At 44.9% G+C, this 27,780-nt stretch overlaps 1 protein-coding gene across 1 annotated transcript; it reads right to left on the bottom strand.

Annotated features, from left to right (window-relative positions):
• Positions 1-27,323, bottom strand: mboat2b (membrane bound O-acyltransferase domain containing 2b). The gene is made up of 13 exons (XM_083689303.1): positions 27,199-27,323; positions 11,805-11,950; positions 10,470-10,547; positions 7,643-7,738; positions 7,390-7,445; positions 5,278-5,332; positions 4,135-4,318; positions 3,075-3,267; positions 2,272-2,375; positions 2,117-2,181; positions 1,624-1,756; positions 723-874; positions 1-543 (listed from the first exon to the last, which is right to left on the bottom strand). Exons 1-13 carry the CDS (start codon positions 27,283-27,285, stop codon positions 372-374), a joined length of 1,521 nt encoding a protein of 506 aa, XP_083545429.1. The 5' UTR covers positions 27,286-27,323; the 3' UTR covers positions 1-371.
• Between the last annotated feature and the right edge of the window lie 457 nt (positions 27,324-27,780).

Here is a 27,780-nt window from a genome sequence, read left to right on the forward strand (position 1 = left end):
CACCTAACTCCCCCCCCCACCCCCAACCCCAGCCCAGCCACAAGTCATGATAACACAGAAGGTCAATCTCAAACTCTTCTTCGTTCCATGGTGCTGCTCAGTCTCAGACAGCGTCATGTGACTGGATGGGAATCCCACTGCTGAACACAGACAGGCGGCATATTTGTTTGTTTGTTGAATCTTCTCCTCTGTCCGCCGTCTCTTTTATAAAGTGGATGTAATACAGTGTTGGACAGTCTCCCTGCTCTGCGCCAGTCTCTGTGTGTGTGTGTGTGTGTGTGTGTGTGTGTGTGTGTGTGTGTGTGTGTGTGTGTGTGTGTATATGTGTGTATGTATGTGTGTGTGTGTGTGCGCGCGCAGGCTGGTGGGGCTCATGTGGCCTTGCTCTTCTGGTTGCAGTTGCTGTCTGTGGAGTCCAGGTGGTGGAGGATGGGGGCCTGATGCAGGCTCTTCTGCTGCTCCTTCATGCGCAGGTGCCTGGGCTTGACTGGCAGAGCTACGGCCAACAGCACACAACCGATGTGCACACTGAAGTACCAGGACCTGGAGAATGAGCAGAGAGAGGGGGGGGGGGACATTCATTCAGAGAGGACAAAAAAAGCCAATAGTACTGTCGTAATGGGTTGCACAGGGTTGATGATCCTCAACAGTTTAAGAACACAATTCCACAAATCTTTCACCTTTTTTTTTTGTTTTTTTCCAGGTCATTTTTCCCCACTCACCTGTAGAACTTCATAGAGGGTCCAACAGAGAGGAGCACGAAAGGCACCACTGTGTAGCAAATGGCGATCTGGGTGCCTGCCCACGTGATGACGTCATACACCAGCTTGTGTGATGGCGATCCCAGGAAGTATGGCCTTACATTGTGTCTCATCTGAGAGGAACCAGGAAGGGGATGGGAGGGGGGGGGGGGGGGGGGGTCAGTAAAAGAACCACAGTACAGAGAGAAGAGGGACAACGAAACGTCACACTGCACCTCTAAATCTCCACTCCCCCTAGCTCTCTCCGAGTTCACAGTCCCCATAGTTAAGAGTCAAGTAATATGTTTTCAATTGGACTTTCTTGCAGCTCATCCATCAGCGGCGGGTCCGCCTCAGTGAGTTTCAAAGTGGCTCAGGTGATGGTCCATTAGCCTCAGTCTTGCTCTGTCTCCATCTGTCTGTCTGGCTGTTATCTGTGCAGGAGTGTGTGGACAGGCAAGCAGGCAGGCAGGCAGCTATACCGGTCTCTAATAAATAGGCTTTATTCAGGCTAGGCCTTCAATCTCAGTTCCAGAGCAGCGTCTCCACGGCGGAGCTGGAACTATGACAGATCCCCCTAACGCTGATGGTGCAGAAATAATGTACATCAGGATGAACATACTGCAGATGCTTTGTTTCATTTTTAATGGGAAAGGGCTCTCAACTATGATAATAGCGATGGCTTGATCGCAAAAGTTACAAAGTCATTTAGTTTAGTGGTGGCAGTGCATATCTATGAGTGTGTGTAAGTGTGTTTGTTTGTTTGTTTGTATGTGTGTTTGTATGTGTGTGTGTGTGTGTGTGTGTGTGTGTGTGTGTGTGTGTGTTTGGGAGGGAGAGAAAGAGAAAGAGAAAGAGAAAGAGATAGCGAGGCTGCACTCACCGCCCGTGCGGCCAGTGTGACTACGATGCCAGTGAGGAAGGTGAGGTAGTATCCAGGGTAGGCCCCATGCCACATGGCTGACAGGATAAAGGTGGCTGCCGTGGGGTTGTAGGGACAGCGCTCATAACATACCCTGCACACAGGACCAACGCATCAGACATAACCTCACAATAACCTCCCATAATCAACCACACAAGACCTGTAACAACCTCATGCTATATGGACAGTCTGAAGCTAGGAGAATGTTGGTGCTTTATGATGCTAGTGCTGTCTGAAGCCACTAGATGGCACAGGTTTACACAGTGCAGACAGACATGTTCTCAGTTTTTAAGGCGTATCCACAGATTATTTAGGGCATGCCTTGCATTAAATAAGCATGAAGCCTGTACTGTAATTACTATGTATTTCAACAGTAAGTGAAAAACGGGTGCAAGCTAGTATTGATAATTAAATTAAAATTAAAAGGCTAACACCGGTTTCTTAGTCTCTTTACCTTTTGAGCCAATGCGCTGTCTGTATATTCCAGTTGTCTAGAAACATCTTAAAGCTCGTGGCAAACTGAAATCAAATGAGAGGAAGTCAATACAGCGCATATTACAAAATGATGAGGAACATGCTGGAGGGTGACGTCATGGTCTCACGGCCCACCTCTATGTTTGTTATCCTCAAATTGGAGATGAGATCCCAGCGTGGCGAGCCGTCACCGTTGTACCCATTGAACCCGAACCCTGCTGCGTTGTTGATTGCATCAGCTGGTTGGTATCAAAACAGATAAAAGAAATATCATCAAATGTGCACTCATATCATCACTATACAGCACAGCGCATCCTCGTAGTACCACCTTCATTAACGATGACACTATAAATCACTGACATTAATGAAATTCATGATTAATTAGATGAATAACAACATCGTTAACCCCAGTTTATTATACAAACAGCTGATCATCTTCGTGAAGGACAATACCGGAGCATAAATCAGCTATATGACTCCATTGAGAAGTGTTTTTTTTCTCTCTCTCCGCTCCTGCAGAAGGCAGTGTGGAACAAGACAATGGGGCCGGCCGTGGTCTGCTGTGTGTGAGGAGAAGAGCTGATTCACACCTCTACCTGTTCCTTATCATCACTGACTCTATGACGCACGGCTTTGCTGCAAGAACCCAATGATTAATTCAGTGTGGACTGCAGACCCTGACAATAACAAGGCCATCTTTTGGATATCGGAGAAAATGCATTTGTTAGACAACATAATTTAGTAGACAAGGATGTTGGCTCCAGGTGAGGCTCACAAACAAAACGAGCTCGTTAAAACGGAATGCATTCAGGGAGGACAAACCTCAGATGGGGCTGGGGCCTCACCATCATGCTTCGAAAAATGCAGCTGAGAATTTGATGAAGGGGCAATCAGAGAGTAAAACATGTATGGAAGAGAGAGAGTTCAAGAACACCCACCCAGAGTCCATACAAAGTAGTACTTGGGCCGGGTGGTCAGCATGGACAGGTAGAGATAGACCACCTGAGCATAGAAGGGTGTGGTAGCGATGAAGTCATCGTCGATGTTCCGTTCCACGGGGAACACTTTACAGACGGACAGGAACACCATAAGAGAGAAGAAGCAGGTGGCGAGCTTGCGAACAACATCCGTCTGCAGAAAAAGATTGTCAGCCATCTCTTAAGAGAGCTACATTACATACATACAGTACATGTGTATTATTATGTTACTTGGATAGTCATTTATCATATGTTAATCTATTGCCTATTGTTCACTTTAGTTTTAAGTGACTTGAAAGATATATCGTGACACCCACTCAATCCTGCATCCCCCTCAGAGTTAGTTATAAAGTTGTGCTTCAGTAAAGACACATCTGCTATGTGTAATTGAGAGCTTTATGATGAAGACAAAGGACAGCCATTTCAGTGTTCCTTCTCTGAATAATGAATAGTGAGGAGGAGGCAGCCTGGGACCACTGTGCATTTGCCATACAACAGCATTTACTGTGCATTTGCTACTATGCGTCAACAATACAATGGCGTTCTTGTTTGAGGAAATGACAGACAGGCATTGAAAAGGTAGTGAATACTGCCCATTTGGTCACTTTCCAAAAATGTAATTTATTGGTATGTTTCAGACACATACTTCATAGTTGTTGTTTTTTGCATTTGGTTTAATGCGCTGAATACAAATAATCCACTAAGGCCCTCTGTGCTACTGGAAAACATGGTTGTGAATAATTAAGGCATCCAGCGACTGAAGCTCCTTATCCTTCAAAACATTACCATCCTTCTGCCAGAGATTTACTGAACGAAGTGTACAGTCCCAAAACTCATTATAAACAGCCCTTGCCAAAAAAGCTAAAGCCAATACCACATCATGGTGAGACATTCTAAATATTTAATGTGCATGGAGTATATGGAGAGCAATATACCAGAGGCCTTAGTTGATTCAGCCAGCCGCTTGTCTCAAATGTACTATGAATAGTTCAAAACTGAGCAGTGTAAGAGGGAGGCTTACGTTTGGAGAGGGGTCAGCCTGTTTGTGCCTCCCGTTGGCCTTCCCATTGGTCTCCTGGGCCCTATGGCGGCAGGGCGTGCCCTCGATGAAGCCGATGTAGTCGTTGTAGGAACATGTGGGGCCTGCTAGGATGCCCATGAAGTTACAATTGTAGCTGAAATACTCCAACAGACTGGGCATTCTCCTGCCGGGGGAGAGAGAGGTAGACAAGGCAGATCATCACAACACAGTCATCAGAATACATACCGCATAGGAGAATAGACAGAAGACTAGGCTACTTTGAGTATTTTGATATGAACATGTCCATAACTCATTAAGACAAATATAAAACGTAATGTTCTGCCACAGGAATAGTATTTCATGCCTGGGATAATAGTATTGCCCTTTTCTGTGGCAGCTTGAGGGATTAAATGTGTGACCAATAATTGTTCCTTGGCTGTAATGAAACCCACTTTTAATTTTCTGAGGAAAAGTGGAATTTGCCAGAAAGGCTTGTCAAAATACTCATGTGTGTTGTAACTGATTCTCAATCCCTTGGGTTATTATTTCACAAAGCTGTTCTATCTGACTGCAGATTTCATAACTTCACGTCATTCCCTAAATGTGTTATTGTGTTTGTAGTCATTCTTTCAACTTTCAGTTCTGCAATTTATTTCCTTGATTTATCTCATTGTGTAATGTCCCTAAAGGCTTCAACGAAATACCCTCTTCTTTAGTGAAAATGTGATTACAATACAATCAGGTTGTTTACTTCTTGCTTGTACTGATGTGTATATTATCCCAAAGAAATGTAACATGCCAGCTGTTCTTTCCTTCAATTCTGTCAGTTGGACCCCTGCAAACCTTTGCAACACACTGGCTAGCCAATGCTAAACAGAAACTGATGAACTGTGAAGAGGCCTTACTATACTGTGGCTACTGTATCCATATCAATGACTGCATCAGCTGGACTGTGATGGCTTCAGTAGTAGTGTAACTAAGATAGGGAGCCTCGCTGACAAGAAGACTTTCTAGGAAAGCAACCAAGCAGACATCTAAGAGAGCTATCAATCAGGCCAATCAGAGCCTCCTCACAGAAACACGCAGGAAGCTGTTATTTTCTGGGGAGAAAAAGAGAACAACAACATGCCTTTGAAAACATACCTTATAGCCAAATATTTCTGACCTGGAGTCAGCTGTTCCTCTTTGCGTGCCATTCCTGTTGGGGAGGAGAGCAAGAGAATAACGGATGACGTACTTGATCTAGATCATAGTCAAGTTTATTCATTTAAAGATGTTGACATTATCCAACTGAAAGGTAAAGGGGTGTCCATGTGGACTGATCAAGCAGCTGTAACAGTCTCATGCTCATTCGAGGCCAGTCTGTGGCATGCCGTCTCTCTCCCCTTGACTAAGTAGCCTGGTAGTCTTATGTCCACAGCTACACCCAGAGGAGGCCTTACCATGAGTTTTTACACAGACGTCTCAATGAAAACACCATTTCATTACAGTATTCACGGCTGACGAGGCCACCATCCCCTGCCCATACATTTAGCCTGAGGGAGATGCACTGGTGTGGGGAGTCCTCCTGTGTTGGTAATGATTCCATTAGGCCCAGTGCACTCTGCAGGTCCCTGCTGATGTATGGGCTAATTAAAGGACGCTAAATTGACTTCCAGAAAGTTTTGCAGCCTGTTGTTTGCTGACCCCACTTCCGCTGTAGTGGTTTGTCATGTCGCACGCCGGGTCGAAACGACCAGAGGAAGCGGGCCGAACAATGTTGTTTATTGCAGCCATTATGCTGATAACAAGATTAGCCAGCTAATCAGCTCGTATTACAGTTAATGCCTGGTGGAAAAGGGGTGCCAATACCAACACTGGGCGACACTATCACCCTAAACGGGCTCCATAACTAACAACAGTGTAACTCAGCCCACCTAACCAACTGTGAATAGGGAGCTCCACATTGGTTATGTTTGAGAGACACACAGCCTATGAAAGACTAAGCAATGGAAGTGCAAATTGAGGAAGTAGATCATTTTTGTAGAAAATACTACTGACCAACATTACTAAATGTTGGTCACAAAATACCACCACTGTACACCAGAGGGTCAGTATTGGCAAACTACTCAGGGGGTGTGTATTCAGACACAGATAATCTTCCCTTTGTGCTTTCTGCGATGAAAGAGCAGACAGGACACATACCAGAGTGTTTAAGCTCACTCTCATCTCCTGACGGTGAAGATCAGACGATCATACACAGAGAACAAGTTGATCTCCAAACACATGATGTCATTTCATGCAACAAGAGACCTTAAATAACCGCCAGCCACCATTACTAGTTCTAGGCTAATGTGCCAGTCTTACATGTGAGGATGAGAGAGAGAGAGAGAGAGAGAGACAGAGAGAGAGAGAGAGACAGAGACAGAGAGAGAGAGAGAGAGAGAGAGAGAGAGAGAGAGAGAGAGAGAGAGAGAGAGAGAGAGAGAGAGACAGAGAGAGACAGAGAGAGAGACAGAGACAGAGAGAGAGAGAGAGAGAGAGAGAGAGAGAGAGAGAGAGAGAGAGAGGCACACAGTCAGATGAAGACCTGCAGCTTGGAGCCACATATGACACGGGTCATCCTTCATCGAGAGCAAGTCGGCCAGTCTTAACTCAGCCCCCTCATCATCCATCTTCCATTTCTTTAATTAGTTTCAGTGGCCTTTTCGCAGTTGACTCTCGGTGTGCACCTGCACTCTCCATATTGAAAAGGGCTCTAAAATACAAGATATACTTTTTCACAATGAGTGTGTGTGTGTTTGTATGGGTGTGTATGTGTGTATGTATGAGAGAGAGAGAGAGAAAGAAAGACAGATGCTAACCCTGTGAGAAACTATTACTATAAAAATTAAATTTTTGTGGTTCAACAGCCTCTGTTAATGCAAGAGTCCTTGATAGTGAAGTATTTACAGTCGACCTACGTGTCTGGGAATCCTTTATCAGAATACAATAGAAACAGTGTATTCAGAAACATTGTTAGAAAGCAATTTTGCAATCGGACTGTTTGACTCTCTCGAAATTCAGTAAGTAGCTCAGACGTAATACATTTCAGCAATGACATTGTGAATTGTCAGTGAAGTGAGGAATTTCAGAAATATCCCATGAAGTTATGCTTGCAAGTCTCCTCTTTTGATCTGACATCAGAGGAAAAGACATGCTTATGTACAGTATTTGACTCTAATCCTGAAATATGGGTTTTTTCGTGGGTTTTTGCTCAGAGAAAAAGCTCCTTACCATCGTGGATTTCAAACGCCAGGCTGGTGATCTTCTGTGTTATGACCATCATGGGCCTGAGAGAGGGAAAGAGACCGGGAAGAAATGAGCAGCTGACTTCCTCTAGAGGAAAAAACACAAGCTACAAAATTGTGCAATACATTCATGTGTACAGTAGTACATCAAATGCGATGTAACTTTGAGGAGAGCAGTGTATCACCAAACCCCAAGCCTTGATCCGAACACAAAGACCTAAAAGATCACAAAGCCTTACCCTGTGAAGTCGGCCGAGTACATGCCGTAGTCAAACACGTAGACCCGTGTGATCTGGCAGAAGCTGAGGTACCCGAGGGCCACCACCAGACAGTATCTGAGGGGAAAAAGACGCAAACAACGCCACGTTGATTCCAGCACCCAAATACACCGCAGTGTGCAGAATGAAAGATGTATCTGCTCGTCTTTACTCTTTCTAATACATTGCCTCACTGGGGGGAAAGCTGTGAAGATATTTAGCTGCGGTTGTTTTCATGATGATCGCAGGAGCACAAGTAGAACGACGTTATGCTGATGCTGTACACCCATGACCATAAACGTGAATGATGCCCCAACAGTGGAACTACAGAGTCTACACAATAGGCTTATATTCAGGAATACAACACACATCAGCCACTGCACTACACACTAAAGAGAGTCAGAAACACACTCAGAAAACTCATCTTACTCCCCAGGTAATACAATTGGCGCTTAGCCGGATAATGCGGTTAAGTAATGTGGTTGTTGGACTTGATTGGCATATTCATTCTTAAATGCTAAAACACAGAGAGGGGGAGGCCGGTCTCCATGGAGACGGAGCAATTGAGAGGTGGCATCATCACAGCAGGACGTAGGGCGTCTTTTGTCTCAGCCTGTACACACCTGCTGTCTCACTATAGAGCAGAGCGGGGGCTATGTCTATGTTCACGGGCTGGCAAGTCCTTTGCATGTCTCTTTTTCTCTCTCTCTCTCTCTCTCTCTCTTTGCATCTCTCCCCCTCTCTCTCCCTCCCCCTCTCTCTCCCTCCCCCTCTCTGACAGGACTCTGAACTCACAGTGGAGACTGTGGCTCTGCCACTCCCAGACAGCCTCTATCAGAGAGGAGCCAATTATAACCCAGCTTGCCTCCACAGCACAGAGTGTACACATGCAGAACACGCACATCCCAATAGGATGAAGGGAGAGGAATGTGTGTGTGTGTGTGTGTGTGTGTGTGTGTGTGTGTGTACCCATATTTGGCGAGGGGTGTCACAGAGTGCACACTGCGTTTCTTCACACACTCTGTGACGCATGCGGCTAAACTCCCCGCGGACCACGAGGGTCAGGAGAGACTGGAGGAGGACAAGAGGATGGGAGGAGAGGGGGTGGGGAGCATTTAGAGCACGCCACTCTTTCAGCAACGCCGCGAGAGCCTTGTGAACGCCACCTGAAGGGTCCTCTGTGGCTCAGTTGGTAGAGCATGGCGCTAACAACGCTTAGGTTGTGGGTTTGATTCCTGCTGGGACCATCCATATATACTGAAATGTATGCACTCACTGCAATGTAAGTGGCTTTGGATAAAAGCGTCAGCTAAATGGCATATATTAGAATACAGCTGCACGCTCACCTGCTGTACCCCCTCAAAGATAAATCAAAGGAAGAGTCAAGTAAAAGAAAACAAATTGTGGCTCGACGTTAGAGGCGTATGTGCTTTAGTTTAGAGATCAATTTAATTTCAAAGGGGAACAAAGGGAGGGGAAATAAGATTGTTGTAGTCCCTTAGTTTTTTGGCAGGGGGCCAAAAGAGAGTGGTGAGTCAGGCAATCTTACCTACACAACTGAAGAGGAGGAATGAAAGAGAGAAAGAAAAGCGGTATGCGGTGTCGCCACGATTCCCGGCCTTCGTTCCCTACTGTCGTATCAATCCAACATCAAAGTACTCTATTAGTAGTCCAATACACCTCCGCTCGGCCTGCCGACAGAGCCTCAGCCTCAAGTTGTTAGTCAACCCCACACAGAGGTGACCCCCGCTGGGGGGGTTAACAGAGGATACGACCAGGGCTGAGCCTGAAGGCCCTCCTGTTGACTTGTCTGAACAAAACTGCTGCCCTGAGGTTGGTGCAGCCAGCAAAACCAACAGCCAAGAACAGGAGGCCAAAAATAATTGGAAGATGTCATTAGGGTGATCATGAGGGTGGGAGGGAAAATGGCCACCAGCTGGCTGGCAACCGGACGGAATGAGCCCTTTTCCTCATCATCATTATTTCAGGGTCAGCTTTCCATCCCTCATCAGGCGGCAACACTGGAGCCTTGCTCCCTTTCAGACAGACGCAGCGGATCTTATCACTCCACTGATGCTGGAGCCTGTAGCCAAAATGGCTCCGTTTAGTATTCCAGGCCCTGCCATAGGCTGCCTGGGGTCAGTGCACCACAGCTCTACACAGATAATGACAAACTATGGGCAGGGCCACGCCAACAGCCATTCTTCTTTAGAGAACTTATGATTAATCACACTTTTAGTGCTCCAATTACTTTATTACCTTCCTAGAAAGGGGGGAGGCAATTTGTTCCTGTGACCTCGGCGATTGCGGAGGAATATAAATATGAAAAAGAAAGCAGGCTGAAGCTCGGGTCTGGGGAGAGTGATTTCTGTGAAAGGGGGTTGATGGGAAACAGTGAGAGGTGGAATTGCGGTTGGAGACAGGAGGCAGGATATGATCATCTCACACCTCGGCTTCTCACTGACCCAGCAGCCATCAGGAGACTAATGGAGGCACGCTGGATGTTGGAGCTCCTTTTTTCCCTCTGCTGATTTATGTCCTCTCCTGGGGATTTTTAATGTTATTGGTTCCCCACAGCAGGCGCTGCCTGGAGTCAGTCCAGCATGACATCTGCAGCCAGTGTACTCTGCACACATCACTCGGACAAGCCTCTTTGGAATACACTCCATAATACACTCACACCCTCAACCAACCACACACACACACCCTCACACCCTCACACACACACAGCAACACAGACACACACACTTATTTGCAGTCACAGTACACAAGGCAGAGAAGCAGCCAGAGGTGCTGTTGCTCGACTTACTTGTGCATGTGCTCCACTCCAGTCAGGATCATAATGCCATAGGTGAGCCCACTCTGGACCAGGAAGTGGAGAGCATACCTGGAATACAGAGAAGAGAGAAAGGTGAGGATAATCAATCACAGATACGTTAATCCACTGCAAACCCTTAACGATTACCCTGCAACAGAGAGCCTGTGTATCCTCCCTTCTATCCCTGCATCACTTGGTCTATCCTCCCTGGTAAAGAGCCAGCTCATGGTTGTGTGTGTGTGTGTGTGTGTGTGTGTGTGTGTGTGTGTGTGTGTGTGTGTGTGTGTGTGTGTGTGTGTGTGCACTCAGCAGTGCTTCACAGTCTGCCCAAAGAGGACCCTTTGTCCCTGGCATCAGCCCCACATTACTCATTTAACACACTATCACAGATTACACACACACACACAGACAGACAGACACACACACACACAGAAACACACACAGACACACAGAAAAACACACACAAACACATTTACTAGGCCAGAGCAAAGCCACAGTAAATACGCACCCCAGATAGTAATACCACTGCAGACCACTCTGTAAATATGCCTTCTCTAATTAGATCCAAAGTTACAGTGGCAACTAAATGTCCTGGCAGTCCTCATTTCAATCAGCTTACTCCATCGACCTGTTTGTCTTATTAAAGCAGATCTGTTAATGAGCAAAATCTTTTTAGCGCTGATAAACATTGATTCAACCCTGACAGAGCTGGTGAGGAGTCCGGCATTTTGGCCTGATGATCCATCTATTGGCTTAGGCATATTGGCATGTGCTCCCTGGACACCCATGAATCAGGTTAGGGGAGGGTTACTGTAGTGCCTTCCCTGCTTTGGTGACTATCAATTTCACCACAATTGTACTTGGAGCCAGACTGGTTCGTCTAATGCTATGAGATGGACATACAGAGACAGTTATACAATTCTAGTTGAAATGAGGTGGCGTACAAATATTGAAACAGAGACAGAGGACATGTGTAGAGTGTACCTGGGCTCGTTTAAACAGAATCTGTCATGTCCATCATCAGTGCTATTCAATCCAATGCCAGCGAGGCAGAAAGAACATTATCCCTTTGTACAGAGGTCAGCACAAAGACAACACAACACAACAACACACTTCCTGGTTGTAGCTGTGGTACAACCTCCCTCATCATGTGTCACACAACAAATCTCAAATGGCCCTAAACAATCTCTGAAACAGAAATGACACCGGCTTGTTTATGACGGACACAACATGATTTTAAATGGGGGGTATCGGTGTCTCTGTTATCGACCGGTTGGCCTGTCCCAGCGTAGAGCGTGGAATCTGAGATCTGGCTGTGAGACTTACCAGCCGAAGCAGAACATGGCAAAGTAGAAGCCCAGTAACGTGGCCACCACATGCCTGACGAACGGACTGGTCTTACTGGGGTGGAGATAGAGACGGAACCAGAAGGCTGTGAGGAGGGCAAACAGCTGGCATACCACAAAGTTGACCTGGGGGGAGGGAGGGAGGGAGGGAGGGGAAAAAAAGAGAGAGAGAGAGAGAGAAAACAAAAAGAGAGAGAGAGAGAGAGAAAAAAAAAAAGAGAGAGACATTATTATTATTCTGTTGTATTATTCTGTTCTATTCAGTACCACAGTAGCATAATAAGTTTACAAAAACAGCATGTAGTTGTAAATGCACAGCACTAGCCCAGCCAAGCGAGTGTTAGAGCATTAGACCTCCTGCATCAGAAAAAAAAAAAAAAAACACATTGTGATCTGGAGCAGAGACTTTGGCATTCCTTTAAAGGCCTTCTGAGATAAAAATCTGAAATCCAATGTTAACAGAGTCTGGCTCGATAAGATGTGGTGTAACTGTGAAAGTAATAGATTCACAAAGATGTCTGAACAACGATAAGCAGCTCCTTTTACATTCCCATCCCCAAACTTCTGACAGATAAATGGCGGTAGAGACTAGAGAGGGACAAAGGCTGGAGCTCTATAAATAACACCTTCATCGTCTTGTTCAATAGAACATTGTGCCCTGAGTTTCACGGCAGCTAGAGATCACGCCACCACCGTGATAACAGAGGATGTAGATGACAGGAAGCTGGGTGACATGTGACGCAAAACAGGGGCCTGGCAGTGCTCTGCCACCCAGAAGGCCCCATGACCCAGATAAACCAGCAGTCCTTTAACATATGCCAAAACGCTAAGGCTAATCAAAAGCCCAGTGGAGTCACGGTAATGCACAGTGGGAGCACGGACAGAGCAGAGGTCTTTTTCACACACACACACACACACACACACACACACACACACACACACACACACACACACACACACACACACACACACACACACACACACACACACACACACACAGACACACAGACACACACACACACAGACACACACACACGCACACACACACGCACACACACACACACACACACACACACAGACACACACACACACACACACACACAGACACACACACACAGACACACACACACACACACACACACACACACACACAGACACACACACACAGACACACACACACACAGACACACACACAGACACACACACACACAGACACACACACACACAGACACAGACACAGACACAGACACAAACAAACTCTGGGCCTGTGTGAGTCGAATAATGATGACCAGGGATGTGAAAAGAGGCCATCACCCCACTGGGAGACAGTCCAGCGTGAGGTCAGAATGCCCGCCCTCTGCATCACTCCGCACTGAAACCAAATATCCTGACGCCTGTCCGCCTACCATGGGCCCTAATGAACACCATACAAAGAGGCTGGCCCTCGTTTAAGGACATCGAATACATCTGTCAAAGTGCTCTTTTTGGAAACGGCCTAAGCTAGGCATTATGGGAGATTCTTGGCAGCGCGATGCAACACCCCCGGGCTTGGCTGATTTGATCTGCTGCCTAGCACCGCAGAGGAGAGTCCATGGCATCCACCTCAACTTTATCATGTTGAGAAACGAGATGTAGGCCATCGCAAAACACCGTAGCCAGCCAGTAGCCACAGAGCTAAAGCAAATATGAGATGTCACTAAAGGATGTCACTCAGGATCCTACAGCAATAGCCTAAAACAAATACCACGGTAGACTCACGGTTTGACTAATAGCTTCCCAGGTTCAAATGATCTGTCACCTTTTTTCTCACCAACACGTACTTAATAACTCCGACGCTAAAATGAGGAAGAGTCATTTCACCCCCTCTCATCTGTCATCGTTGTAAGAGCCAACCTGTGCCACAGGGACTGATGAGAGTATCATTTTCATATTACGTTAATGGTGTTTGGCCGACCGTGACGGTGTGGGACTGGAGTGTTTTGCAAGCAAGAGGCTCTGTATGGCATCACAGATCAGGGCATTTGTCAAACAAAATAAACGTGCCCTCAGTCTTCCAGACAGTTTTTTTTTTTTTTTTTTTTGGGGGGGGGGGGGGGTTTATGGCTAATTGTCGCTGTCTGTGTTTCTCTCGATTTTTCTTTCTCACTGTGCCTCATTCTCTCTTTGTCTCCCTCTATTTCTCTCTCTTCTGCCCTGTCTTCTAGTTCTCTGTGATCTGCCTTCCAGCTCTCTGTTGCCTTTCAAACCAGGGTGAGATGTGCATCAGCAGTCAGCATACAGTAACAAGATCTGGACCATGTCAGCTCCCACAAAGACTGTCATTTATATGCAATCACTGTGATTTCTCTGTTACGCTCCTGTTCAGAGAGGGGGAAAGTGGTCACGTGGTATTCAACAACAGGTTCTGACATTCTGCATGACACGAGCTACAGCTCTAACTCTCTTCACCTCCATGACCCCAAAGTATCCTTCCAGCAAGCAACAGGTCCTGTAAAAGGGTTTCACTCACATACAGTACAACCCATTTGGTCAGGAGGACATAGAGGAGACTGTGTCACTGTGAAATTAGAAGTTACTCAAGTGCTATTAATTCCCCTATTGGCACAAATGTGCGCATTTAAAACACTTGTCATCAAGAATGCAATTTACAACCAATAAGACACCAATGGAACTGACACAAATAGGCCAAAAAAGACCCAAATCATTGAAGCAGAACATTAAACAATTCAAAGGCTCCTGTGCTGATTCATGCTCCAACAAGCTTCCGTTCAGTTGAGCTTCTGTGTTTGCATCATTTAATGACTGAGGCTATGTAAACACGTACGTGGTTGGCTGGCGCCAAGCAACCACCGGGTGTAGAGAGGCTGCATCTGGCAGACTGACAACTCAAATGAGACCAAAACAACTATTTATAACTATCATAGAGAGTGGCACTTTCACAGGCTCGCGTCCATTAGACAGATTACTTCCAGCGAAAGAGTCTGTGAGGGATGCTAAGCTCAACCTCCTTTTCTTTCCGATTCTACAGGGAGAGTGTCACACGCCCCATGCATAATCCATGACAGACCACAGAACACACTTAAAAAGTCACATTACGAAGCCCGTCAAACAATATGGCTGACCTCAAAGTCTTCCTTTGATCTCTTGCTTTACATGGCCATCCTAAAAAAAAAGAAGGAATGGTTACTTGCGTAGATATGTCCTTAAACTGCAGATGACTGGAGACTTGCTGATAGGTTTAGGGGGGGGTCATCCTCATTCAAGATGTCTGATTGTCCGTTTAAAACCATATAGTATATAGGCTAAATATATGAGATAGAAAAAGCAGGTTGTAGTCACTACTGAAGCATTTGTGGTTTTACAGGAGGTCCCCTTCCTTCCTCCTCGGCAGCCCCAGGTCTCTCACTCACTCACTCACACACACACACTCACAGACACACACACACATCCATTTTGGTATTCAGTTTGAGTGTCTGCTGTGATGAGATTTTCTCCTTTGCACGCAATGTATCACCACACTCCATCGCAGCGAGGACAAACACCGACAATCAGACAAGCGGAAGATTAGTCTCCATTTACATCTCCTAGTCTCTCCATTTACATCTCCTAGTCTCTCATTACAACTCCCCCGAGCCCCAGCCTTACACTGAGACCACTACTGTAGCCCAACTTAACACACACCATCTATGCTACTGAAGGAAATAGGCCAGATCATATTCCCTCAGACAAACATGCCATGCCATGCCATGCTTTATTGTCATCATCATCGTCATCATCATCCTCAGAAAACCCTTATCTTCCTATGGAACACTATCTGAGATACTGAGAGAGTGCATGCCTGGGGGGCAGATGTTGCAACCACTACACAGAAGCAATCTCCAGAACGCACCGTGCATTTGTCAGAGTTAGTGCATTTTCAATTTGCTCCAGAATAAGACTCCAGAATTGCCTTGGAAAACATTGCAAACATGATAAGAATACATTGTATAATAGCAAAATAACATAGCAAAATAACATCATTCCTCCGCTAGTCAAAATAGTCATCTCACTGATATTTACCAGATCTATGACTGAGATGATGCTGTGGTTAGTGTCTCTCTCTCCTATCAGGGAAGGCTGTGTAAGGCCCTAAATAGCCTTTACCACAGTATTATATCACAGGAAACATGTCACATACGGTAAACCATGTCTCTCCTCACATCTCTACATATAGTATGTAACCCAACACCGCTCTGGCATTCAGCAATGGCCATAGACAGCTCTCTGTTTAAACACCAGAGCCAGGGGAGCATTACGTAAGCACTCACACATGCATGGTTCCACCTCAGAATGACAACCATCCATACTCCAACATGGCCAGGGCCTTAACCACGACAGCCAAGTGCACTTTACCCTGAAGACCACGCATTCTATCAAGCTAGCGTGAAAACATAGAAATCGTTCACATGCACCTGGGTACTGGTAAGCATGGGCTCCGCACTTTAAACATCAATGGTGTTAGAAGATGTTATGACGTGCTCCGTCGTTCGCCTCTCCTTCATCCATTACGGGAAGATGTGTCGCATACACAGAGACAAACTAATGGGGTCAGAAGATAGGCAGGGGAAGAAGCTGCCATGTTCAATAGGCCAAGTCAGTTGACTCTCCAGGCGTTTTATGTAACCAGCCATCTGCTGGCAAGCTGTGCACTAAAACAGAGCGGCACACTTAAATAACAGGCCCATTCTGAGCTTAAGGAACTCCACAGTAGTCGTACAGTACAGGTTAACCAGGGATTAAGCAAAACACACACACACACACACACATACATACATTTGGGACGAGTATTTAACATTTGTTTGGTTTCTAGTCTTCCATAATTGCCTGATGTTATAGGTGAGCAATAGTTGCATTCCTTCTCTAATCTGTCTGCCATCTTTGACTTATTAAACAACAAGTGAAGTCAGCGTTTGGCAAGGCAGCGAGTAAATATGAAGTAATGAACATTCCCAGTCGTATTTCATCCTCTCCTGTTGCTGGCTGGGTGATATCAAATGGCGGCTGGGTTCTGGACCCCTGCTATGGTCCCTGGCAGCAGGGAGAGAGCCTTCAAAGCCTTATCTCCTCCGCACTGTTTGGACAGCTTGAGTTTAGTACAAAGCAGCCATACACAATGACAATGCAAAAGCTACAGTAAGAGGCCAGGGACAATAGCATCCTGTACTGTGTAGATTTTCCACATTAAAAAGCCTGTGATTGGCTATTCATAATACTATACTATTTACTATAAGTAAACATAGTATAGCCTGCATGCTGTATGAGCATAGATAGTGTACAGTGTCTGCAGTTCCAGGTCTACTAGATTTGTTTTTATACAGCCACACAACGATGCCAAGCAAACTCTCTCTATGGAGCCATATTCCCTCTGCCAGGCCTTGCATGCACCACCCTCCCACCCGCTGCTGCTGCTGCCGCCACACACACACACACACACACACACACACACACACACACACACACACACACACACACACACACACACACACACACACCTTGCAAATAAACACCACTAATCCTGCACAGTGCACACAAATCCAAACGTTCCACACATTAGCATAGACTCTGCTCTCCCAGTCAGTCCTTGAATGCTGAACAGACAGAGCTCTCCTCAAACACAATCTCTGATGCACTGAATAGACTTAAGAGTATTTTGTCCACATCAAAGAAAAGACAATCAAAAGGAACCATTTTCATTAAAAGTGACAGGTATTAAGGACCAACTGATTCATATTAATCAGCATTTCAGATGGAATTCACAGCCATTCTCGCTCTGTGTTTGATGAGGACACTTCCCCCATCCCAGCAGAGGTTCAACTGTGGTCACTGCTAAACGGGAAAATTAATGCAGAGAACCAAGAAAAGATGACCTTGTTGGTGATAATGCACAGTCTATTGCATAAGCAAATATGAAGCAAGTGACATAATCTCAAAACTGTATAGAGAGAGAGAGAGAGAGAGAAAAGGACATTAATGAACATTGTGGCCTGCTGAGAGAGTAAACGTCCACATAAAGATACATATAATAAGATAACGAGAGAAATGAGATTATTATTCATTGCATACATTTGCCTTGACCACAACGTGCCAATGAAATGCAAACAATTTTCCGCATGGAAGCAGTTAGCTCAGACTGCGTCACTGCCATCATTTTGTGATGAAACACAACATTTTAATTAAAGTGATCAATTTGTTAGGCCCTGATCACTTAACCTGAATACCAAGTGGCTGGAGCCTCTAGACGTCATGGTTCCTTTGAGACTCTGTGGTACAGCCTTGGCCCGGTATCCCCGGGCCTGCAGTCTGGCTTGTCCTGGCTGCCTGACAGTTGGGTCGATCCCTGGAAGCCTCTGCAAGGCTCAGGCAGCCCTAAATATTGGCCCGGCTGTTCTGAGGACAGCTGACAGCAGTATTGTTTGACCAGGCTGATTGCCTTTCAGTCTTTGTTCATTCCTCTGTTCTTTATCTGGGCCCCAGTATGAGGACATCAATCAACGATCCTGTGAGCGCCTTTGCATGAGAACGGTCCACCGAAGGGAGATGATTCAAAATGTGGGTTGAGGCTATATGTGTATGTGAAGTCGAACCCCTTCCAATGAGGGAGGCAACAGCATGGCCCAAGTACACAGAACAGGGATATAAAGCCCCCAATTCAATCAATTGCAGATAACGGAAAATCGTACTGCGGGATTATCCAGAATGTGTTTTTGCATCAATATCTAGTCTTAACACCGTTAAACACCTTTGATTCAGTGGATCTGCGGTGTTGTTTCCCTCGAGGAGCCATTGATTGAATTGGGGTCTCAGTTTCCAATATAGGATGCTTTCTGTCAATCAAAACAATACTCTTGTCTAAAAAGCGCACCAAAGTTTCCTTCATAAGTTGCCAACACTGGGAGATTGATGTCTTTTAAGATGAGCAGTGAAAGGAGAGTGTGACTGAAAGTTATGAGGGATGAGCAGACCTACTTAAGAACCCTGCCCTGAATTCATCCACCTCTCATTAATACATCATAGTACTCACTCCCTCCTCTCCTGTACGCCCTGTCCAGACACCCAAGCCCCACGTTTTCTACTTGAGTTCATGCTCTTTGCTGTTTCATCCATTACGCTCTCAGCCTAGGCGACAGTATTCCAACTGTATGAATGAGTCATGGAAATAGAAGGAACCAGAGATGGTCCTTCTGCAGCGCCAAGTTGAACTCGGGTTCAGGTTCAGACGCATTGGGTTCAGACGCATTGGGTTCAGACGCAGGCCTACAGCGCTGAGTTGAGACAAAGATGGGGATACACTACGTGTGTGAGAGAAGGTGGGCAGATAAATCAGATTTTCTGAGAGACCAGGGGCAGCCTTCTCTGGAGAGAGACCAGGGGCAGCCTTCTGGAGAGAGACCAGGGGCAGCCTTCTCTGGAGAGAGACCAGGGGCAGCCTTCTGGAGAGAGACCAGGGGCAGCCTTCTGGAGAGAGAGAGGGGTGCTGGACAGAAATATCTCTCCTAGATGCTAACAAGAACCCCTTCAGATAACGATAAGGTCATTCCGTGTGGATAGGAAAATCGATTGTACACTATTGACAGTTAGGAATTCAATTCAATTTCCAATTGTACAATTGGCTGATGTGAACAACTACTATCAAATCAGAAACCAACTTCTAATGGTATATATACACAAAGTACAGGTAAGGCGGCATCATCACATTTCTTTCAAAATAATACCACCTCAGCATGACATAAAATACATTTAGCGAGGTAAGGAGTTTTAGGCCTTTATCACCAATAAATGGCAAAACAAAAGGATTACACAATATGTCAGACATTGTGTGGAAAAGTACTGCACAAGGCAAAGATGAGGCAGCGCCCAGAGAGGATGACAGAATGGGGAGACCAATACATCACCACCCTCCTCCCTGGCTTCCTCCTCACCTCCCCCACACTATCACTTCCTCTCACACAGATACAGTAGAATCATACAAATATTTTTTTAAAATCCTCTAGAACGGTCCTGACTACAGTATGACGTTGCCATTTAGAAAGTAGTGGTAGCAGTAGTCTTTAATTTGCACACAGTCACAGGACGGTGAGATTAAGTGCAACCTCAAATTAAAGGGAGGGTAGAGAGGACACACACATTCTCCTCAATGATCTCCTCAGGCTCATTGGCCCCTATGATAGAAGGAATCCTTTAAAAGCTTGTTGCTAGGAGACATGCAGCCTTCTCAAAGTAAAGAGGAGGTTGGGGTGCTGAACGGCGGCCATATTTTTACAATCATCTGTCACATCACTGTGATTGCAATATGCTACCACTAACTGATTATATAGGCTACACAATTCAGTCCTTTCATCCAAGAGCCACATTTATGAGGATTGAGCTTGATCTTGTGACACAGTCCAAATAAAAATGACATATCTTTGTGTTTGTGACCTAGAACTACACTTGTTCCCAAGCAAACAAATCACTTTAAATGTGAAGATGGCTTGAGTGTAGAGTGCAAAGTCATCTCCCCCAATCAAAAACATAAACATATCAGATATGAAAACACTTTTAGGGGCAAACAACAATTATTCAAACAATCTCTCTTCATAGATCAAATGTATAAACACACTTTATGCATAATTTAAGGCTGGAGACATCAATAGCGTATGAGGACTAGAAATCAATGTCTCCCTGCCAGAGGGGAAAACACAGAATACGTCAAAAGGCAACAACGTCAGGCTCAAAAGCCCACATCAAATCAAAAAAGGCATTAGGGTTATTTGTTGGCAAATAAGTCTAACTGACAACAGCGTCTCTCTCTGTCTCTAATTCCCTCATTAACAATAGCGCCCTATCCAGAGAGCGCGTGTGTGAGATCATAGGCTTTAGACTGACTCAGCTCAAACAGCAGCAAACCAGAGGACTGCAACCCAGCTGGCACCACAGACACGTACAGACGCACACACGTACACACGTGCACACACACAACCCAGCTGGCAACACAGAGACATACAAACACAAATGTACTAAGTGCACGCATACAACCCAGCTGGCAACAAACACATGCACACGCACAAACACACAATCCTCTCTAGTCTCCACCACTCTGCACCCAAACACAAAAGGTCACCGTTTTACTTCAGTGGCTGATTGCACTTCTTGCAGTTCCGCCGTTTTCAATGACTCCATATCCCAGGTCCCGCTCCAGAGACCCTGCCAGAAAAACCTCAGTCCACCTCAGAGGAACGCATGTTGAACAGTCGTCACCTGTACCAGGTACCAGTACCAGGACGGTCCAAGCCTGCTGTTAACCCATTAATCTCCTCGCCCAGTCAAACATCTGCCCTTGCCATGCCAGCACCATTACACAGCAGCAAAAAGTTGCACTCCGATGATTAAATCTCCTATGAACACTAAGTGCTCTCTCAGCGCAATACATTAGACACTCAATTATTCATCTCAAGAGTAAGAGGCCACTATTACGCAGCTCGATGTACACTCATCATAAACCATTCCAAGGCTAAAGACAGTCATACACATACCTAGAGTAATAGCATGCTAAGCTATTGCGGTTTTATCAGAACTGATATGCCAAGAATTCATGAACTATTCTACAGTAGCCTCTCTCTGGTGAGAGATGAGACCTGGCATATTTAGGCAGCCAATGAGGCCTTGGTTTGAACGGAAATGGCCGTAAGAGACAGAGGCATCTGTGGGCCTACAGGTTCTGATGACTTACGCAGAGTAATGATATTCAATTGAAGTGCATGCAGTATGACAGAAGAGCAATACTAATGATTAATACTAATCTATCAAGCTCCAAATCAAAGGCTTTACTGGTAGCCTGGGTGGGGGGTCGTAGGGTGACAGGATCTGGGTGACACAGTGAATGAATCATTCACTGAAGGACAACATCCTCTTCATAACCCCACCAGCCTGGCCACCAACATGGCCTCGGAGGATATCAATACCATCAATCTATCTGCCGTGAGCAACAGTACTTTCTTTAACAATCTTAATGGTTACGCCGGTCTCGGGTAAGACTCAATCGGCAACAGGGCCTTAATCTCATCATAGGGGACCAGTACATTGACCCTGCAGTATTCAAGGCTAGCAGTCACAATCCAGTGAGGCGTAAATGGATTGTATTTCAGCTCTCTACTAGATGAATCACAAACACATACTGTACAGTACATCTCCAGCCAACCCTATAAACAAACAGACATTAGAATTATTCAAATACAGGAACTGTGGAAATTCCCCCCATCATGTTCCAGAATGATCTCTGGCCCTCCTCCAGGAAGATATTGCTAACACAGAAGGAAGGAAGTGTTTTTGGAGGGTACAATAGCAGTCAGCAGCCAAGAGCAATCAGTGCCGAGACAGACCCATGTCCCATGTACAGTACAACACAGAGAGAACACAGCCCTGTCTCACACAGAGCTTACTGGCTGAAAGTACTGTAAAATGCTTGAAAACTATAAATAGAATTGCTTTGTAAAAAAACTATTACTCCTTAAATTATTCTGAATATCAAGTGAGGTTTGTCTAAGACCCCTGACATGCACATTCCATATGCGGAAATGCCAGATTTGGAACTACTTTCAATGATCCACAGCTATACCGTAAATGAAAATGATTTCCATCCACTCTCTCTACAGTATCTGTTCTAGTAGTAGAAACAAGAACCTCTTAGCCGAGTCGGGGGGGGGGGGGGGGGGGTAGACTGCCTGTAAGATCTATTTTCCTCCTGTGTGAGTGAAAATGCTGAGTAATAGGGTCAATGGCTGTCTCTAAAACACTTTCTACATCATAGAGATTCTCAACCCCAAGAGGTTTGTTAAATTAATTAGCTTCTCCACATAAAAGACTTCCCATAGCAGATGCCTGCTGCTCTACCATATATTATGGTTTTATTTTCATTTTAGCAAAAAAGGAAGATGATTCCAGTGTAAATAGAAGATCCCCATTAAGCTTATAACCTACTGTATGTCCAAACTAAATATTTACAGAGCATAAAATGGTAGCCAAACACTGAATCAGCACCTGAATGATACTCTCTTTTATGGTCAAGAAGTAAAATATATATATATATATATATATATATATATATATGTATATACACATGAATATATATGAATTATAAAATCATGAATCTAGCACAAATAATTTACCTAGTACTCAAATAATTTACGCATGGGCGCGCGCACACACACACACGCGCGCGCGCACACCCCCACACACACACACACACACACACACACACACACACACACACACACACACACACACACACACACACACACACACACACACACACACACACACACACACACACACACACACACACACACACACACCTGGGATCAGCTCATTCAGTCATAGCCCAGAGGAGCATGGTCCCAGGATTCATTAGGCCAGCGACCTGAGACACAGGTCTCCCTAGAGAAGCTCGTCAGCAGTCCTACATCCAGTCCTATCAGGGGCCTACATCCTGGTCCTAACAGACCCCTGGGAGACACCCAGCCATATCCATCTGCCTCTAGCACTGCAGAGGAACACCCAGTCCCATAGCCACGTAACCTCAACTGAACATAAGGAACAAATTAGCAAGCTGAGGTATTCAGAAACTCATACAAATACCCTATTTATTCACATCTGTTTTTAACTAGAGTAGAGTGAACAGTCAGCATTATTAGCTAGGCTACATGTTTTATTTTTGGTTGGTTGGTTACATCCCTTATGTAAAAGGTCAGTCACTGTGCCAGAAAAACTTACTCTACTCCCTGCGCACAATCCTTCTGTCACAGTCACAGAGCACCCCAGGTGTTGAGCAGCACACAGGCCCAACTCTTGGTGGGGAACACTGCCATGTATGGCTTCAAACAAAACAAATCTAAACAATTACACCACACAAACCATTACAGCTAATACAAAAGCTTGAGCACCTCTACTTGCTAAAACATTCATTGCAATAGTTAACAGGGTTTGTGATACATTTCACACTCAGCAGGCGTCACCTGCTCTGCATATGAAAGTCTCCAACCCTGCCTTTACCCATAGACAGAGGTGCAAATTGTGCTCCCCCATTGAGAAGACGCCTCCATGGAAACAGCAGAACCATCAAACCACAGATCTGAATGCCAGCAGTATTGTATTTCCTCTCAGTGACTTCAATAGAAGCAATAGTTTAGTGTGATCTGAATCATCACCAGTGTGTCCTCTCAGTGTGTATGTTGTAGTCTCAGTGACTAAAAGGGAATACTTAGCATATATCACAATGTCGGGTGAGAACACACTGTGCCATGAGCATAGTATTAGCATTGCTCATCCTCTGAGCTGCTCATCTGCCCAGGGAGAGGGGATTCCCTGGGGTCACTTGGGGACGTGTGTGTGTGCGTGTGTGTGTAATTGTGTGTGTGTGTGTGTGTGTGTGTGTGTGTGTGTGTGTGGCAGTGCACAGTAAGAGTTATAACTAGAGCTGCAGATACCCTTTCCCCTGGACAAATTCTGAACACTAAATCAGCTTACTTGACAGTGTGGCTGCATAGAGGGGAGCAGCCAAGCAGACATCTGAACTAAATCCATCTCAGACCACCTCTAGGCCACAGACACAATCCCTTAGCTCCTTTTTTGGTTCTTTCCTTTTCTTTCTAGCGTGGCAGGTAGTTTCCACAGTAACATCACTTAAGCATGTAGTTAATCCCCCCATAAGGAGCCAGGCTACAGAGACAGCATGGCAAAGCCACTGTATTCACTGTGTCAGATGGATCACACCACTGCCACTCTGACTGCCTCTCAAATTGCTGTGGAATTTCACAGGCAAATATCACATTACTTTCACGCTCAAATCCAAAGAGTGAGAGAGATTGCGAGAGAGTGAAAGAGATTGTGTCTGAAATATGGGACTGTGTCATCCTATGTCAGCGTAGCGATAGTGGTACAACAACTAGTATTATAGACAACAAGAATATCTGATAGAATATGACACATGTTATGGTAACACATAACAAATATCCAAATATGAGCATGATGTAGGACATCTGTTGTGAGTCATGGTGGTGTTGTTGAGGGAAAGCTCAGTAAGGGAATTGAAAATGATTCTGTAAGGTTCCCGTGCCCCAACAACAAAGAAACTACAGTAGGCACATGTGACATACCTGCAGCGTGGGAGCAAGGGATTAATAATCTCTCTCTACAAGGTCCACAAGACAGCAGTGGACAAACCCACTACCCCGTTTACAAGCCAACAAACAACAATAGCCACCATGTAGAGGGATGATGGGGAGGTGGTGTTCACAGTGAACAGATCTAAGTCTACGGCATCCTTCCTTACAGTTGTGCTGCACTGAGCCACAGATCTGTAGCTACAGCCCAGTATCTATCGGAGACAGAACAGAGTTAAAGGATCTCTGAGAGCCTCTGCTCAGATTACAGACTTCCTGCCTGGAACATGGCCCCTTTATTAGATTATAACAGTAATAGTCATACAACTTCTGCCATCAGAGACAACTGAAAAATTAAATATCAATGACAGAGGAGACTCCATGAAATAATGATAATACAGTATGCTAGAAGCAAAGCTGTTCCACAGAGACACCACCTCATGGAAATATTTATGGAGCACGCTGAGTGAAGTTACCAAACAAACACTCCTGATACATACATCTCTCCATGTGTCAGGGTGTCAAGTGGAAGAGACATTCAGGCAACTGTAGTGTTCACGTTCCCTTCATAAATACTGCAGGTGATGTAAATGAGGCATTTAGTGGAGCTTTGTCTTGGCTGGATGCAGAAGAGAGAGAGAGAGAGAGAGAGAGGGAGAGAGAGAGAAAGCAGGAGAACTGCAACTACTTCTAGCATGTTTCCTATTCTTCTGTCTCTCCACGGATTAACAGTCATCTTTAAGTAACACAGACAAGTGGGTCTGACTTAATTATCAACTCAGCTGTGACTAATGTGTTTAGAGGTTGATGAATAGGGTACACAGTCCTGTGTTTGCTCATGTAGGCATGAGAATAATATCCCATACACTAGAAATGAATGAATAGTGGAAAGGCATGATGATCTGAATGACACATCAGCTCCATCACTAAATGAGCCATGGGCTTGATCTTTTTATTTATTTATTTTGATCATGGTATTAAAGATATTTAGAAATAAAGGAAAAGGGATCATGGTTGTCCATTGATTGTTAACAAAGAGGGCAGGCAATATAAGCACCTAGGTCTTAAGTGACAGGTTTTAGAAGTGACAAGCTGGCCAAAAGGACATTTTCCCTTCTCCCTGATTTATGACAAGGAGGCAATCAGAGGGAACAGATGATGCTAGCCAATAACGGGCAGGATTCCAATCCAAGAGATGTGATGTGACCTTACTTAGCGAGAGAGCCTCCATCCTTCACCTAGTTCATTACAGCACTTAAGTCAAGGTTGTTCAAGTTTTATGCATTAGCTATATGAATGAGCCACATGACAAATCAGCATGCACTCAATATCGGCTTTGAGAGAGGTGTAAAAACTAATACTACAAAACTAAAAACTCTATAATTGGGTGAGGATTTAGGATATCCATGGGCTTCACATGTAAACTCAAATTGCTTTGGTTTAATTCTGTAATCTCAGTGTTCACATAAAGTGTGATGGAGCCAATAGAAAGAATCATGGTCCAGTCTAGTCTGTCTGTAAATCATGGTCTAGTCTAGTCTCGTGTTGTCATGTCCCTTGTTTGGCAATAGGCCTTGAAAATATCCTATGCATTTAGGCTATGTTACACCTTAGTGTGGTCTTAAGAACACACTATGCGAAAAACAGCTGCATACCAGTATTTTTAGAAGGTATGCCTATGTTATGATAAATACAGATTACATGGTTTCCTATAAACCATCTTTTTCTGTTGAAGTAAAATGCTTAACATATTCTACGTAAAATAAAATGTGCTTGGTATATTAGAATCAATGTAGCCTAAGCCGTACACTGCACTGTCTGTGTATCCTGAAAACACAAAGCTGCAGTACATTTTGTTCAAATAAACGACGTACCATCAAGGCTGTCCGCGAAGATTCATTATTGTCTAAATCTGACATTTTAATGTGACATTTAAAGGCGGCGTATGATTTCATACAATCATTTCCGTCATGCCAGTTTCTGGCAATATTGTGTTAGAATGAACAGGAACCTTGATAGAATCAGTGCAATCGCAATTCATCCCTACGACAAAAAAAATTGCAATAAAAATCTCCGTTGTTTGATAGTGAAATCAAAGACCAATACCCTACTGTTGGTCTTTTGATGCGATTTTTGGACATGCGACGGAATGCTGGAAATACAACTGAAAATACGTATTTAGTAATAATAAATATTTACCTGGTCCAAAGGGAGATTGATGATTTCGCTTATCGGTTGCAGCAAACTGGATCCAGTACATGCCGGGGATATTGTTTCAGTAGCCATGATTCAGCCAACGTTGTGAGAGTCCTATGCTCTCCTTCCCCTCTGACTGTGGGTCCCCGATTCGCCCCGAGTCTGATCCTCATCCACCGCTGTAGCTGCTGTTTGCTGCTGGCCACTACTGGCTGTCAGTTGCGCTACAGCACCGTCTAGGCGCAAATACTCTCCAAATCAGCTATCATTTGGGTGGAGGGCTATTCCTCTTATTCCGCTCTAGCCAATGGTTAGCGACAATGTCAACACAAATAGCATAGACTGGGCCTAAGTGCCACTTTATTTTTCCCCAAAAAAATAAATAAAGTGATAGCCCTATTCCCTGATCAAATAGGTTATTTGTCTTAATTCCATTCTTATCAAGTCTAAATGCCCTAGAGAGGTTAAAAACGTATCTTATTAAAGAAAGTTAAAATTGATTAAAAACTCAAAATGACAGTCTCCTCCAGCACAGATACTCCATCTCAACGCCCGAGCGCAAACTGAGCGCAAATTATGACGCTG

Source organism: Argentina silus, assembly GCF_951799395.1.
Source record: "Argentina silus genome assembly, chromosome: 17".
Lineage (NCBI taxonomy): Eukaryota > Metazoa > Chordata > Actinopteri > Argentiniformes > Argentinidae > Argentina > Argentina silus.

Excerpts from the sequence above, each read along its gene's own strand:
- mboat2b (XM_083689303.1), bottom strand. The coding sequence starts at position 27,285 with ATGGCTACTGAAACAATATCCCCGGCATGTACTGGATCCAGTTTGCTG. Across the intron at positions 7,739-10,469 it reads GGAGTGGAGCACATGCACAA|ATACTGTCTGGTGGTGGCCC; the intron begins GTAAGTCGAGCA and ends TTTTCCCCTCAG. Across the intron at positions 2,182-2,271 it reads TGAGGATAACAAACATAGAG|TTTGCCACGAGCTTTAAGAT; the intron begins GTGGGCCGTGAG and ends ATTTGATTTCAG.